Genomic DNA, 17,313 nt, shown 5'->3' on the forward strand with positions numbered 1-17,313 from the left:
TGCCCTTTTGCATTCTAGCTCACAGTTACATTTGAACAAATGTGTAGAATATCTATGTGTTAAATAAACTTAGCTACATTCACTCCCGGATGGTGCTTGTTTGCATTTCGCAAGACACAAATTTGTAAATCTCGAAAGGATAAGCAGTCTATTTAGTATGTGCTTGTATATAAAAGTATTCTGAATTTGGATTGATTCAGAATCGTTAAAGAATTGCAATGATGAATAGATTATTTTCCCCCACTTGCATCTTGGCAGCAAGCCTTTGTTTTGAGATTTATTATTTACTGTGTGACTGTGATGCAGTGCCACAGTGTGGAAGAAGCAGCTTCTTAAATCAATTTTATCGTTTTTGAGTTGACTCTGTGATTTTATTGGGTACTATACACCCACAGCAGCATCTTTTTCCATTCATATATTCTGAAGTTCAATAGTCACTTTAGTGGCATGTTAAAACAGTTGCGTGTGCTTGTTTGTAATTAAAAAAGAGGAAAAACCGAATCTATGTGTTTCAGCAGGAGCTGCCGGCACCACATCCCCTGCTGTTCAGGAAGCTGAGTAACCCCGACCTGTCTCCTGCTGCAGGAAAGACCAAACTGCAGCGGCAGCTCAGTCAGGATGACGGCAAAGCCCGACGCAGCAGTATGGCTGGCGTCCTCACCGGTGAGACACCGCAAATGACTTTCCCTTGTAGTTTGTATGTCCCCCTTTTGCTTAAAAGACTCCAGGATTCTGTTTAAAGACTGATGATCATGTTCTCCTGCATGATTTGAGAATGATCCAAAGAACATCTTGTTGTTCAATAGAAGAAAGAACATCTGGCCTTTTGTGCAAATTTAAAGTGATTCTATCATTTTTTTTGGACATTACCTTTTATTTAGTGTGTAATATAGCTGTTTGTGAATGTAAAAGGTCTGCAAAGATCAAAGTGCACAACAAAGGGAGTTATTGTCTCACAAAAGAAAGAAACGATTCTGAACTCCAGTCATTATAATTCCAGTTTTACTCCCTGTTCAAACCTGCGTAGGTTTGTAACACATTTGTCTAATGTCCACCTATGGTCTTCATTGGCTGCCCTCAAACAATGTCTACTTTCACCCGCCCTCAGACACTGTAGTTGTAGCTGGGGCCTGGAAGATTTTGGCTTGTGTTGTCGACATGTTGAAAAGATGCTGTTTTTCTGTGCTGCAAAAGCAAATCCACTTTGCGTGGACAAGGACTTGAACTAAAATTTATATGGTAAAACCCACACTATAATTACTGTTCTTTATCACGGTGTATAGAAGTGCTGACGAAACCTCCTGAGCTGGTATTCAGATTTTGTTTCCGAGGCGCTATAAGCGCTATACCAAACACAACAGAATGGGCCATCTGACCAATCAGAGCAGAGTAGAGTGTATACTCTTGGAAAGGCGGGGTTTAGAGAGACCGAATCCTTCATGGAACTGTTTCAGACACTGTGAGAAAAGATGTGATTGCAATTATGAGAAAAATAATATTTTCTGACCTTGGATGCATGTAAACCTACTGTAGGATACCTTCAAAACAAAATCAGGATTCTTTTGAAGATAACCTTTAAACGGGGTAATTTAAGTGGATCAATACCACAAATTTGCTTACATTTAATAAGTGATTAGAAATACTGCAGAATTTTGTTCACATTATATAAAAGATGTAGATTTAAATAGATGAGCTATCAGAGAATCTGTAGCTTGGCTTTGATGTGCTTCTTAACCACAGAATGCAGACATGTATACAGACAAGTGCAGTCCATGTCCTGATTCTGTGTTCCTTTGGTGTACCACAGGAAAGCAGCTTCTGCCTCTGTCCAGCAGCATGCATGGCGGAGTGAGTCAGCTGGCCTGGCAGCAGCACGCAGGAGAACCCAATAACTTGGTCCGTATGAGGAGTCAGTCCTTTGGCCAGTCTGCCCCCTCTCTCACTGCGGGACTGGTAAGTGCACATGCAGCATACCCTCTATCTGTTTCCATCCAACACAAACAAACAAAGGGTCCAAAATTACCCAAAATGCAAGTGGAAATGTGTATATAAGATGATTTAAAAATGGAGTTTGTAAATAAATTTACAAGGAACTGTCACATAATAGTTGGTTTAAATTGTAAGAATTTTAAAATTTGTAAGAATGAAAGTCTGCGCCTCAGTGGTAAAATGACCATCATAATTTTTATTTGGCATACTAATCCCCCCCCCCCCCCCCCCTTCCAGAACTATGTGGTGACAAACATTAAAAATGTGATAAATAGGTACTTTTCTTCACTTGTCATTGTGTTGTGTGGCAAAAGAGAATTTTGGATCGTGTCTACACACCTGAGCATTGACAATTCACAAGGACTAAATGTTAAATAACTGCCATTGATGCGACTTATGATGCATGACTAGGATAACAGTAGCTTACAAATGCAAATTTACTCACATTGTCACGGATAATCTGTATTGATCCTTACTTTCATTGTATATATCAGTAATTTCAAAAGGCAGATAGAAAGCACTCAAAGCAGCATTAGGTGTGGCTGGTTCATTTGTTTATGAAGGTTTAGAAGTGAAGAAACTATGTGTGTCAATTACAGCAATTTAACCATTTATCTGAAGAGATCTTGTACTTGCTGTATGTGCAGAAGATTTATTTACCATGAAGTTGTCATGCAGTCTAAAGCCTAGTGCCATAGCTACATCTGCTGTCTGTGGCTAGTACTACACCAATGAAGTGGGCAATACTAAATACTAAAAGGGAAGCTTATTTATTAAGTTATATATGTTGTTATATATTGTGTATAGCGAAGCATTCGTGATTGCCTATAATACTGAGTTTGCTATTTTTAGATCCTTAAAGGTGCAAAACGCAAGTCTCTGAGTTTTTGCAGAACTACGCCCCCTCTGGCGACAAGCGAAACTGCAACCATAGTTGTGCACGCTCATGGACCACACGCACACGCACGCATGCACGAGCACGAGCTGTTCATAACTAAAGGAGCATCTGCCGCACAGATCTTTGGTGTACAGCCAAAATGTCTTCAGTGGTAATAAAGTTATAAATCTGCAAGTCATTTCAAAAATATGGAAGGAAAGACATTTGAGTAAATTACTCTTATGTGTGAGGGGAAAAACGGGGGTAGTAGAAAACTTTGTTTATGTTTTTACTGTATCCACCTATGATTGTATTGTTATGAAAACACGTTCATGAACAATATAATTGATTACTTCGCAAAAGCTCAAAATAATAATCATACCATACACAGTTGGTCACCAACGTTCACTCAAATGTCTCAAGGTAATAAACAATCAAATGTCACCATGACGTTTTCATAAAAGCCAAACAGGCTAATCCGCCGAAGACTTGCGGGGTTCAGCCTGTTATTGATCTGCTAAGTAGAATATTCCAATAAAAATACATCCTTTTTCTGTTATAATTTACTCAAAATTTCTGTCTAATTATCGGTCATTTTATCAGCATGTTATATCACACTCAAGAATCTTGAACTGTTTTGCTAATCACTAAACTACATGTAGCGCTGATTTATTTAGTAGATATTTTGACAGGGACAATACACACTGACAAACATTAATGTGAAATGTGTCAATACTTTATTTAGTAAATAGTTAGTCTGCTAAACAGTATGAGTAAAGTAAAAATATTTACCCCTTTACCATTGTATTTCCCTTCCTGCAATGTTCAGAATAAAACATGTATTTTATCACAATACCAAAATATTTTACGTTTTCCTCGTTTTGATAGAATACGAGCTCCCACATACCTCATATATACTACATACAAAATGTACCACATTCACGGGAACAATTTACTATTTTTACCGAAAAATACAATATAGCCAATGCAACGGCGTTCTTCCTTGTTGGTCAATGACATGAACACCTTAGCATGTTAGCAATGGACACAAGGCTAACGTTACCGGTAGGACATACACAAAAACATAGTTAGCATCTTTTATTGGATATGTTTTATGTTTCATGTTGTACTATTCTTCCGAATACAATTCCTAGTTTATGAAACTGTTCACTAACAATGGTAGTAAAACCAATTCTGATTGTACATGTATCTAGCTTACGCTAAAGCATTACACATTTTACGCATCGTCATTTGTTGTCATACATAGATTGGCCGTATCAAACATTAGAGACTGGGCTATATCTTACCGTTTTATCAAGAAAAAAGCCAACTTAGGATCCCGTTTGAGACCAAGAGCAGACCGGAGATCTCTCCATTTGTTGAATGCCTTCCCGAGGTAGACTCTCGTCTTACTCCGACGCCTGTCTGACTCCAATTTGGACCTTTTGGTGGCACTAGACGACAATTTTCTTTTCTTTACTTTACGTGGAGTTTGCGTTGGGGTTTGGAATGGACTACAAGCCGGTCTCTTTGAATCCATCTTCTACCTTTGACGCACGAGTTGTCTTCGCTGATGCGGAGAATGGCGGCGCCGGCGAAAACACAAACCTGCGAGACATAGCCTGGTGAGCGTGAACGCGCATGACGTCACGCCCAGTCTCAAATTCGAACCCGAATCCCTCTTATTTATTTTACTGTACAGGATTATACAGGCAATTGCAGTGATCAGAGAAGGGCTCATTCAGTCCATCAGGCAATTGTTTATGCATGTATGGGTTAGAAAACGTGTATTTTTAACATGAATTGTTGCGCAATGCACCTTTAAGTCCATTACTGGCATCTGACAAATTACATATATTTTACTTAAGTCCCTCTGGAGTCCCTTAAAACTGACATATTTAATCCTTTTTTCCTTAAAAAAATATTCTGCAAGCGTTTTTGAGATGGTCTTTGGTTCAATGTTTTAGTTTGAAAGAGTTTTAAAGTTAAAATCTTCAGCAATGGTGTTGACTAATGCTTTAAGACAAACCATTTTAAAAATTCATTAAAAACACCACATAGACAAACAACATTAAAAGCAACATTAAAACTCCTGAACATCTAGAAATCTAGCCTTTGAAATAATGCCGAGAATTCTGTCATGCTCATGGTTGTTTCTAACCTTCAGATGGCAGCATTGCCCACGTCCTGAACACATAGAGGCACTGACTGCCCACTGATGTAGAACTAAACGGTACAAATCTTGAATGGGTAAAGTGCTGCACATGGGCTGTGTTATTATCTCAGCCCTTATGTTTATGGATGAAAAATATACTCAGCACCGTAGTGTAGCAGGATGTCCTAATAAAGTGGTAATTAATATGCCAGTGCTTCAGCTGGCCCTCTTTTAAGGCCTTGTCTTTTGAAAGAGAAGCCACGGACACACTAATTGCTGCTTATTAGGATTTATATGCCAGCAGCAAACAATAGCATGCTGTTATTAAGATTTAATATTCCACAGTTATTTTAGTTGCTAGGAAACTCTTTTGTACTTTGTTGCGGTGTGAAGGATAATGTAGTTTGTTTGTGCATCAACATATCTCAAACGTAATTTGAAGGCCTGTTAATGTGACTCGAATTCATCACTCTTTTGTATGACAAATAACCATTGGATGATATATTCATATACGCATCAAGCAAGCAACATAATAAATATAATATCAATCATAAGGCAGCAGTATATTGAGTTTTTAAAAGGAAATTATTCATTTTATTATGTGTGCAATCTAGTTGATAAATTATGTTCAAATACTAGCCTATTTAAAGCAGCCTCTAGGAAATTGCTAGAGGAAATATAACCTTTTTTGCATAAATATTAAATACCTTTTGTAACTTTATAATGATCCATCCATCTATATTTCATTTATACGATAATGAAATGCGATTTATACATCTTTCTTTGTTCTATTGTATTTATTTGTGCTATTTGTAATATAGAATATAATAGAAAAATTATATTTGTAATTTGATTATTTGTTCTTATTTTATTACTGACTGTTAACTTGTCTTTAATAATGTTTTAAATTTACATTAATTAGTCTAGTAGTTTTGCTGTAGGAATTAAAATTGAAATAGAGAATTGTGATATTTCACTAGTATCTAAACATTTGAACCACTGACCCAATCCTTAGATACCCCTTTTCCACCAAAGCATTTTGAGAGCCGGTTTGGAGCCGGTGCCTGCGCGCGAACCAGTTCTTTGTGTTTCGACAGCCAAAGAACCGGTTCTCGGCCAGGAAAACTGGTTCCAAAGCGGCACCAACTCTTTGCTGGACTAGAACCAGAGAACCGTTCTTTTACCACGTCATGCTTACGTCGGGGGCTGGGGGCGGGTTTAGATGTGTTCTAAACATCTTTTCTGACCATAATATAGGATCGCAAAGCCAGGAGAAACATTTGCAGAAACACGACGTAGTACGCCATTGTAATTGTTATGCTTGAAGTTGGCGCAAGTGTTTCTAGTTTTTTTAATTAATTTTTTTATTGACAACATTATGTAAGCAAAGAATAAAACAGTCACAATATAGAACAAATAAATGAAAAGACAAAAAAGACACAAGACGGGGTACATAACTAATCAGAAAAGATTACATATCAAAGGAAAAGATTAAAAGACTTACATATATCAATTGTTTTTAAAGCCTTCTTGGTACACAAGTTAGAGATAATCCCAATGTTGTACTTGCAAGCGTTTCTAGCTAAGACGTATGGCGACGTACACAGTGGCGTAACGACGTCGTTCGCTGAGCGCTCTAGTCAGTGGAAAAACAAACAGTTTCTGAGAAGGTTCGCAAGTTGAACCAACTCCGAACCAACTTTGAAACAGTGCCAGTTCCGAACCAGTTCTTTTTTGGTGGAAAAGGGGTAAGAGTCCTGCTGGAGCAGCTATAAATTTGCACTGTGCTATTAAATGAAATATAAAATATGATAGAGCAATAGAATAAACAGGGAAAGTAACAGAAGTTCATACAATACATTTTAGCAGGCTTAATTTAGCATGAAAATAACGGAAGGAAATATATATTTGATGAACAAATTAAGCCAACTAATTAGTGGTCGACCGATATATTGCCACGGCCGATATATCGGCCGATATTTGGCTTTTTTTAAATATCGGCGTCGGCCGATAAGTTTTTCTGATTGGCCGATGTGTTGGAAGCGGGACTTTTATTTTGACGGCGCTGCAGACTTTTATTTTGACGGGCGGCGCTGAGAACACCAGCACATGAGAAGAGAACGGCAGCGCCTGATCACACAGCGCTCACTCACATTCTACGTCTTCATTATGATCTCTGTCAGTCAGATCTAATACTTTGTTAGACAGAACCGGTGGCTACAGAACTGGTCAAAGAAAGTAAATGGTATGCGAAAAAGTAATACGTTTGCTTTTATATTATTTGTAACCGAAAAGGCAAACAATCAGCCTAAAATACTTTCTCATTTACCGTCAACATTCAGCAAATGCACATCTACATAATTTAAACAAATCTCTGAATATCTAAAAAAAACATTTAATTTCACAAACCTTGCAGATTTAATCGAATCCAGCTGTGATATCTTGTGAAGTGTGCATTTGTAGCCTGCATAAAAGTGTTCCTGCGAGTGGCGGTCCGTGCGCAGTGAGTGAATGCGAACAGAAGATCAGCTTCACAGGAGACTCTATCGAAACACTATAAATCCTTCATTTTAAAATATGCTGTGCTATACCCAGTGGCCCGCTGTGTCATATTCATGTCGTTTTCACTGTGTGCTGTATGTAAAATTAACGTTACCTTGTCAAAAGTCAAAGTAAAAAAAAAGTCTTTATTTGAAAAAATATGATTATCAGTGATTACTGATTAATTACCAGATTACTGAGTGCCCTGTTACATTGTTTACTTCCTTTTTATTCACATATTCATATATTTTTAAACAATTACTTTATTTGTGAAAAATTCTGTAATAGGATTGCAGATTCAAGAAGTTGCCATCTAAAGTAGCTTATAGGGCCTAAGCATGTTTATTTTAAAGATTTTTAAATATGTATTAAATTTATCAAATTTATTAAATATTGATTTATATGAATATAAAATGTGTGTGTATGTGTATATATATATATATATATATATATATATATATATATATATATATATATATATATAAATATCGGCTTTATATCGGCCATCGGCCACCCTGCTCTCTAAGATATCGGCATCGGCATCGGCCATCAAAAAACCCATATCGGTCGACCACTACAACTTTATATTCTTTTGGTTTCTCTACCCAATACATTTAAAAATTACAAATCCGGTGAAAATACAGGTATCGGTACTCTGTATCGGCAAGTACCAAAAATGAAATTATCGGTAAATTAAAAATATATTTTTGTGTTGACCGTAGAGGTAAGTAGGGATGGACAGTACAGTATAACCAAAATCTTATACCATATCAGTATTTTATATACCTGTAGCGGTATACATCAACAGTACTTATTTTTGATGTAAAAATAAATTATATAAATTATCATTTGGATAATGCTGTAAATTTCATATTTTATAAATGAAAGATACTTGATTGTATCCATTTATTTTCTCTTTTTATTTGGAATTTGATGGCTAATGGATGCAAACGAAAAGATTAAATTATTCATAACAAATTAAAAAGTATGATGGTGCTAATTAAAATTTGCATTATGTAATTCGTCTTTGACTTGTATATTTTCGGATATAAATCTCTATAGGTTCACAGCCATGCAAGTGAGATGTTATTCTGACTACATATTCATAGGCATTACAGTGTGGTGAAGGAAATGACCCAGGGTTGTTTTATCCTGTGGTGATGTAGTTCGTAATCCTCAGGTCCAGGCTGCTTCTGTGGGGCTTTATTGTGAGAGGTGTGGGAGAGACACAGGGATGGAATGACTTAAAGGGAGCCATGCAGGACAGGCAGATGGTGTTTGTCTTCTAATATGGAGTGTGTGTGTTTGTGTGTGTGTGTGTTGGGCAAGCACATATTTTTAATGACGGATGGGGGGAGGGGTTGTTGGTTCTGACATGAACCATAACTGATTATGCAAATTGATTCATCTGATCAGTTTTCAAAAGATTTTTCATTCTGCCATTAAGTTTACCCCAAGGGGCAGACAATGTGCTGGCATTTTCATTACTCATTGTGCTCAGGGATTTGAACAAACACCAAGGATTTAAAATACATTTACATTGAAAGAGGACCCGAGTCATTTCTAGGGACCAGAAATAGATTTGAGGATGGTTTCTTTTGACTTGGAGCAGGAAACAAACAGCCAGAATACCCTAGCAATCAGAAACAAAAATTTAGCAACCACATAGCATTATGTACATAAAATATAATTCTAAAAGTTGCATAATCGTTGAATTTTAATAGATCTGTATTAGTCTATATGAATGCTCCTTATAGGACATCAGAATCTTTTGACCAAAGCTATACTGCACAGAGAGTGTTTTGTCTTTGACAACATCATCCAACATACAGTAAGTTATTATAACTTATTATATTATTTTTAAAATATCGGCATTAGCCGATCAATTTTTCTGATTGGCCGATGTGTTGGAAGCTGGACTTTTATTTTGACGGCACTGAGAACCAGCCTTGTCAACTTAGCGCCTTTATCGCTATTTTTAGTGGCTTTTCAGACCCCTTTAGCGATTTTTTTTTTTAAACTCTAGCAACTTTTTGGACACACCTCACTAACCTCCAAATGTTGCACAGCACAGTCCTGCGAGCACAAAGTTTGCTTTGTCTCTGTCGTCACACCTCTCTCTGCGTCTACCCTGTTCAGTGAATGGCTGAGAGGAGCAGCAGCACGACAGCTTATAGACATGAAGGAGCAGTGTTACTTCCATGGACTTATCACTTATCTGCTTCTCTTTCGTTCTATATTTAAAGAATTTATTTTGATCATTTTATTTTCCTTTCTTTTCTTCTGCTTATCACTTGTAATACTCCCTATCACAGTGCTTTAGTTCACCCAGTTCCCGAACTCTCTCAATTCAGATAATTTTACACATATAAAAAATAGTCATTCACTAGCTACTCTGACAAAAAAATATAGGAAATGAAAACAGCTTTATTGGACATTTGGCTATATTATATTATATTATATTAAATTAAGTTATAATACAGTATGTGAGCATGAATTTAATTGCATAACACATTAGGCAGGGAGAACGCAAGTACGACGCGATGACGTCATGAATATGCTAATTGACGTATGGCGTCATCTAGCGACATTTAGCGACTTTTAGGGAAGGCGTTGGCTACTTTCCTTTGAAAATAGTTGGCAACACTGCTGAGAACACCAGCGCCTGAGAAGAGAACGGCAGCGCCTGATCACACAGCGCTCACTCACATTCTCCGTCTTCAATAGTTTATGATCTCTGTCATTCATATCTAATACTTTTGTTAGACAGAACTGGTAAACAAAGAAAGTAAATGGTATGCGAAAAAGTAAAGCGTTTGCTTTTATATTATTTATAACAGAAAAGGCAAACAATCAGGGTTAAATACTTTCTCGTTTATCGTCAACATTCAGCAAATGCGCATCTACATCATTTAAACAAATCTAATAAACATTTAATTTCACAAACCTTGCAGATTTAATCGAATCCAGCTGTGATATCTTGTGAAGTGTGCATTTGTAGCCTGCATTAAGCGTGTTACTGCGAGTGACGGTCAGTCCGTGCGCAGTGAGTGAATGCGAACAGAAGATCAGCTTCACATAAAATGCGATCGAAAAACTTTAAATCCTTCATTTTAAAATATGCTGTGCTATATCCAGTTGCCTACTGTGTCATATTCATATCATTTTCTTCGATATAAATATCGGCCGATATACTATATATATATATATATATATATATCGGCCAACCTGCTCTCTAAGATATCGGTATCGGCCACCAAAAAAAACAATATCGGCTGACCACTATACGGACATATGCTATAATTAAAGGGAATTTGTCTGCTTCTTTCTTATTTTTTAATGGAAATGATAGCAGGAAGTTGCTCTTTTGTTATGAACAGGTCAGTGTGGTCTGTTCACATTTTTATAGCACGCATTTAGGAAAGAAAAAGGTTATTTTGGTTTATTCCTTTGGTGTTCAGTCCAATTTGTGATGGCAGTGAGTCTGGAGTAAGTCAACAGTGGCATTAACATACCGTGATATTTGCATAATATTTGCATATAGGCAGGGAGGGTTGTTCTATTGCTGTAGGCGATATTGTAATTCATTCCTGCCATTTCTTTTTTGTGCATGTTATTGTTGTTCTAGTTTTATGTTCAAATATTATATTAGGATTTAAAGAGCTGGTCTGCCATGGAAATCTAAAATTGTATTTAATCAGTTAAAGAACAACAGATAAAGAAGTTGAAGTGACTTTTCTACAGAGGATACCAGACTTAAATTGTGCCATGGTTGTGTATATTTTAAATAGTGATTTGTTTTTCTCTTCCCAGGGAATCTGGTCTTTAGTGTGGTTAATGGAGCTTTTATAAGCATTCGGAGGCCCACATAAGTAGTTGCGGCCCTCATGAATACACAGTCAATCCTTTATCACTTAAATCTTTTAATGGGATATTGAAATTGGTTTCCATCCTTTAAAAAAAAATGTAGCTGTCCTCTCTACCTCCTTTTTTGATCGATTCATTTTTGGTGGTGTGAAAAATGTTACCCAGAGGCAATAGGTTTTAAAGGAGACACAAAGAAGACAAAGAAAACCAGAATGATCGCTCATCTCCCGTCATTGAGGTCACCAAAAACTGAAGTGAGTGACTATGTACAGGATTAAATATTCAAAAGGCAATTATGAATAATTACTTGAAAGGCCCTCCACTGTGCTGCCAACTTACCCAATGTGACGACACTCATGGCAGCGGTAGAGGCTGCTGGGATCTGTCTTTTTAGTGTCTGTGCTGCTAGCTTTTTTCCTATAGTATACTCTCTCTGCTTGTTTTATTTATCTGGGTCTGACAGTTGTTTTGCTCTTTGCTACGCACCTTCTGTTTCTATCTTCAGGCTTTTAATCTGATGTTGCTTGCATTTGGCCCAGATTGTGATCTATGACGCAAAACAATAAAACAAGATTTCACTGTGTACCTGGAGGGAAAAACACATTTAACGCTTTTTAAATATCTGATCTAAATCACGCCAATGTCTTGTGGGCAGAAAGAGCACATCCATTTTTAATACAAGAGCTATATACACAATACAGCTCAACTGTTATTTAGATAAGCATCGAGCAAGTTTTTCTTGTCATTCTTTTTTTGCTTATTGTGAAATGTTGATTATGTTAGACTCGCTAAACGTTAGTCAGTCAATTTTTAAATAACAGCAGAGCTTTACATAAAAAGTTAATGAGAAAGTACTGTGCATCTTTACATAATGCATAAGTGCAGTGTTTTCTTCATTAAAAAAAAGTTGTATCCTTGAAGAATTGAATAGTAGTACTTTTGCAAAATGTTAAAAATCCTGTATATTCATAAGAGATGAGAAAATCATGGCATGTTTTTCTTTGACTGATAAAGCAGGACTTGTATTTTGACAGTGCTGTCTGAGCGCTGACACAAACTATGCTGTGCTATGTCCAGTTTGCTTCTGTTATATTCACTGTATGTAAAATTAGCTTTGCCTGGCATTTATTGGAGAAAATATGATTCCCATAGACTATGGAGATTGAGTGCACTGTTGTTTATTTTTTTTTAAAATACCATGATAGGTCTACAGAATTAAAACTTTGCTATCTAAAGTAAATTTTTATTTTACATATTATCTAGTTCCAATGATTTATTTTTATTTTTAAATGATTTATTATTAATTATTTTAGTAAAATAAATGAATGATATTGTGGCGAGCAGGCCGAGGCCGAGGGCCGTGGGAGATACGAGACCAGTGGGTCGCGTAGTTGGTGCTCATCAGTAATCACGCCATCGGCCTCGTGCCGCTCTCTCACGCCCCTCGACCTCATCCTGCTAACACAAAAACCTTTTAATCTTAACCGTTCGATTTCATCAGAAACGATCTTAAAACAGGGCTTTACTTGTAAAACGCCGAACTTACCCTTTAAGTAGTATTCAACAACCAGTGAAGAGTGAGATACAGGAAGAGAAAACTGATTTACAAAACAGTGATACTTTTCGTTTCACTGCCCTCGATAACTTCACCTGTTGAGCCAGTATGACACATTCATAATTCATCTCTGAAAGTAGACTAGATGTACTTGGTCTCGCCTTGGGTCAGAGACTGAGGATAAATACCTTTAGCCTATATCCTGCAGGATGCATTTAGGCTAGAACAGTCTTATGTAAGAGGTTAAGTTCCCAAAAAACTACCTGCCTAACCAAACATTATCCATACATATACTGAAAAAAGAGTGATAGTAATGTTTTATTCTTAAAATTCCGGTTCATACTTGTACGCTTGGGCCTGAAGCAGATAAACAGATGCCAATGCAGTGTAAGCACCAATAAATAAATTGCACAGTGTACATTTATGAATTCATACATGCCCTGGGTATCAAACCCATGTGTAATATACTCTAGTGCCATGCTGTACTGTCATTTTCATCATGCCTTTTGCTTTTACAGGTGCTGTAGTTCTTGTTTGTGGTGTTCTTTATTTAAACTCTTTTAAGCAGACTGTTTCTTTTTCTATCTGATTCATTATTAATGTTTAATTTTTGCATCTCTCAAAAAGGATTTGTCCATATTTTGCCATGATGTTCTTAAAATCTTTTTACAAATATTTAGAGGCACAAGAACAGACCTCTTTTTAAAGCCCATGTTGCAGGTTAACCACCACTGTCGATTAATGGGTACATAAATCACTCAAGATATGTATATCATTTTTAAAATGTCTCAAAAATGGTCTTAAAGAGCTTTTACGTTTTTGGTATTAACAGGTTTTTTTTACGCAATTCGGTGATGACGTCACATTGGGGAGAAGTGGAGGAAAGGTAGCCTCAGCCTAGTATTAGAACTATAGCGACTGACTGGGATGAGGAAGAGGTGGCAAGAGCCAACATGTATGATGGCCCGCAGCCATATAATTTCTAACCTGCCAGACGTGAGAGGGCAAATGAGGAATTGCCAAGAACTGATGGCCGTCAAAGCCAATTAAATGCATGGTCCGAAGAGAATGAGTGGAGAGTTGGTGAAGTGTCCTGGTGAGTTGCTATAATTTAGCAACGCAGCAATGAGCACTGGAGCTAGTCTACGAGCAGCAGTGCATAATAACGACACATTTTTTTTTTTTTACTGTCATTGAATAGCACCGAGTGAAAAGTCAACGGTTTCTTTATATCTAGTGGCAGGGATCATGACGTTAGTCCAGATAAGTATCGGTAACCTTTGTCATAGTGTCGTAGTACTGGTAAACTTTGTCTTTGTCATCTAGAAATTGAAGGCATCATGCTAGCTATATGGGCGTTTCTAAGCGTTTATCTCTTCCTCCGGTGAAAATGTTGTTGCAAACTTAGCCGCCGCGTGTCTGTCGCTGTGTTTGGCAGGTGCTTGTGTGGGCGGTATAGAGAGAGATAGGCAAGGTGACGTAATGCAAGCTATTGTTGGGGAAAGGAGAATCGTTGCAAACCGCTGTAAGATAGTACCTACTTTTTCGTATAATATTCCGTTTTGTAATACCCAACAACATAAAATACAATGGATAACAGTTTAAATGTTTATTACCAACAAGCAAATTGCACAAATTCGTTGAAAAATTAACCCTGCAACACGGCCTTTAAGCTAATGCTTTGAAAATATTTTCTTTTTTCTGAAAAATGCGCTTAATTTCTAACCTCCTTTTCTTTCTTCCCACTCTCTCTGCTGTCATCACCTCTTGCTGTATTTTTTTCTTTCTATCATGTTCTTATCCTGATTTGTCAAAGCTGTGACCTTTTAAAACTCATATCTAGGGGCAGAATTCATACTTTAATTGGTCAGAATATGACAAGATCTTTAGCTGAAATGACCGCTTTGGACCTCATATAGGCCAGTTCTGAATACTATGTTAATCCTTAATATCCAAGCGTTATCAATGCAAGCTTATATGTCTGTTTCAGTAGCAGTTATTTTGTTGAATTAATTTTGATTGAGACTTGCTTTCTTTTCAAACGAGCTGATCCAAATTTAGTTAATTACCCAGGTCTCCACAGGACTCACACAACCCTTTTGTCTTTCTTCCTGCCCATGGTGAGATTCTGGTTGACTGAGTCCAGATAGCAATTAAGATGTATATGAAAAATTAAACATGTCTGCTTGAGATCAGTGCGCATTTGGAGCACAGAGTCAATAAACACAGCACAACATTACTCTTGGCTTCCGGCAACTCATTTTCCAAAAATAATCGGCTGACAAGGTTTTCTTTTCTTTCTTTTTTTCTTTTCCTTTTTTTTGCAAGCTCTCTTGTTCCTGTTTGCTTATTCCCATGTCTGTTCCTCAAGGACTATGAGCTCCAGTGCTGTTGGAGGACTTAAACAAGTCACATTGCCAAAGAAAATCTTTTCCTCTTTGTGTTTGATGCTAAGCAGGAGTTGCAGAAACTTTGATGGTGTGTGCTGTGCATTTTCCCCATATTTTTAGCACGTGCCATAATTGACAACATAGGGATTGCATTCATGCTCTTTGATCCTGTGTTACTGACAGACTCTGAGATTGACAGGTACAAATAATAAGGCACAAAACTTATTTTTGTGTGTTATGTAGTTTTTACACCTCAAATTACAGAAAAGTGATTATTATTTGAAGAATCCTGAAATACACGTATCAGCGTTTTGTAAGGCCGTCTAACTCGATCCAATGGCGGTATTCGAATTAGCGGTGAAGGTCTCTGCGTGTTACTGTCTTTTCTCGTGGCAAAGTATTTTTGGTTAAATGCAATACATTTTCTCATATGTATTTACTCGTTACTTCATCTGACTCCATAAATGAAAGGTTTTAATAATATCTATGCCTCACTAAAAGTGAGCGAATGTTTGACTATTCCGTTTAACTCTTCAATGAAAACAATGTCAGAGTCAGTTAAAATAATCAAATGTAACAATTTATTATGTCAGGTAAATGTATCATGCCAATTTCATAATCAATTCAAAGATAATCGATACAAAACATCAAATGCTCTGGAATAGAGAGAAGATGCAAACCCGACTTTAAGAAATACATGAGGCTGAGAGGTCTTCCTCTCAGCCTCACGGACCGATCTGAAGTACAGAAAAGGCCCCGAGCTCTCGCTGCGTTTCATTATATACCCAGACCTCATTTCAGATCTAAACATCATTCACAGTGGAAATTTACCTGCTAGTAACCATTTGCTAACAGTGAGACATTTGCATTCAGAGGTAGCACCTCTGGGTGTAGGGAGACCCTTTGTCTAGAGGCCAACACCTCCTTGTGTGCTAGTTATCCATAAAATCTCAAAAACCTTATTACCCTTTGTTTTACTTATTTGGAAATAGGACATTTGTACCAGTCGCACTGTGACATTTTAAATAATACTAAACATGAAAATACTCTGTGATAATCATTCACATTAAAACTACATTTTCTTGGGTGCATTCAGGTGGGGGTGAGGGGAGATGTAGATGAAGTTGGTTCGGAGGTGAGACTTTCGTCTCAATGGTGCATGAGGGCCAGTTCAAATGGTAATCTCCAGAGAGGTCCTTTTGTCCTCTCAGTGTCTGGTCACCCCCGAAACAGACTGTCTGGAATTTCCTAATTTATCAATTCTTGCAGTTTCGACAAAAAAAAAAAAAAATTATTACTGAACTGGTTTCAAAATTAACGATAAGAAGTAATGTTTCTTGTGCAATAGCATATTAGAATGATTTCTATCTAAGTATGATTTCTAAGTATCATGTGACACACTGGAGACTGGAGTAATGGCTGCTGAAAATTAAACTTTGCTGTCACAGGAATAAATTACATTTTACAATATATTCAAATAGAAAATAGATATTTTAAATTGTACTAATATTCCACAATATTACCGTAGATTTAATAAAATAAATGCAGCTTTGGAGCGTACAAATAACTTTGACATCGCATCAATTAGACATTACTCACTTAACTTTTTAACTAGAATTGTACATTTTTCTGGGAAAAAATGTAGTGGTCTGTAGAATAATAACAGAAAAAAGCTGATTCTATTCTTTCACCGTTTGTTCTCCGTGACAATTGACACACCTCTTTATTCCCAACTGTTTTAATGAGGCTACGATCCCACACCAGCTTAAATATCATACACACTTCATCTCTCTGCTCCAACGAGGCGTTAGGTCTTGGGGTATCTTGTTTTGTCAGTTTTGAAATTAGTTTGAGATGGAAATAGCTATCATTTCTCTCAAGAGGCTTAACACGTGCTATGACCTGGACTTTGTTTTGCTTTTAAACCGTTTTATTTTGC

The 17,313-nt window shown here is 36.9% G+C and overlaps 1 protein-coding gene across 6 annotated transcripts in view; it reads left to right on the forward strand.

Moving 5' to 3' along the window:
• mast2 (microtubule associated serine/threonine kinase 2) overlaps positions 1-17,313 on the forward strand; it is a 166,012-nt gene that overhangs the window by 43,415 nt on the left and 105,284 nt on the right. For 4 of the 6 annotated variants that reach the window (XM_077198611.1, XM_077198608.1, XM_077198610.1 and 1 more), the window contains 2 exons: positions 516-663; positions 1,808-1,953. In XM_077198611.1, the coding sequence (XP_077054726.1) occupies positions 516-663; positions 1,808-1,953 (294 nt within the window). The remainder of the gene's footprint in view (positions 1-515; positions 664-1,807; positions 1,954-17,313) is intronic. The other 2 variants (XM_077198609.1, XM_077198613.1) reach the window with 1 other exon arrangement.

The sequence above is a fragment of the Siphateles boraxobius genome, unplaced genomic scaffold (genome assembly GCF_051911475.1).
Source record: "Siphateles boraxobius isolate OS27281-9 unplaced genomic scaffold, OSU_SipBor_1 41, whole genome shotgun sequence".
NCBI classification, from domain to species: Eukaryota; Metazoa; Chordata; class Actinopteri; order Cypriniformes; family Leuciscidae; genus Siphateles; species Siphateles boraxobius.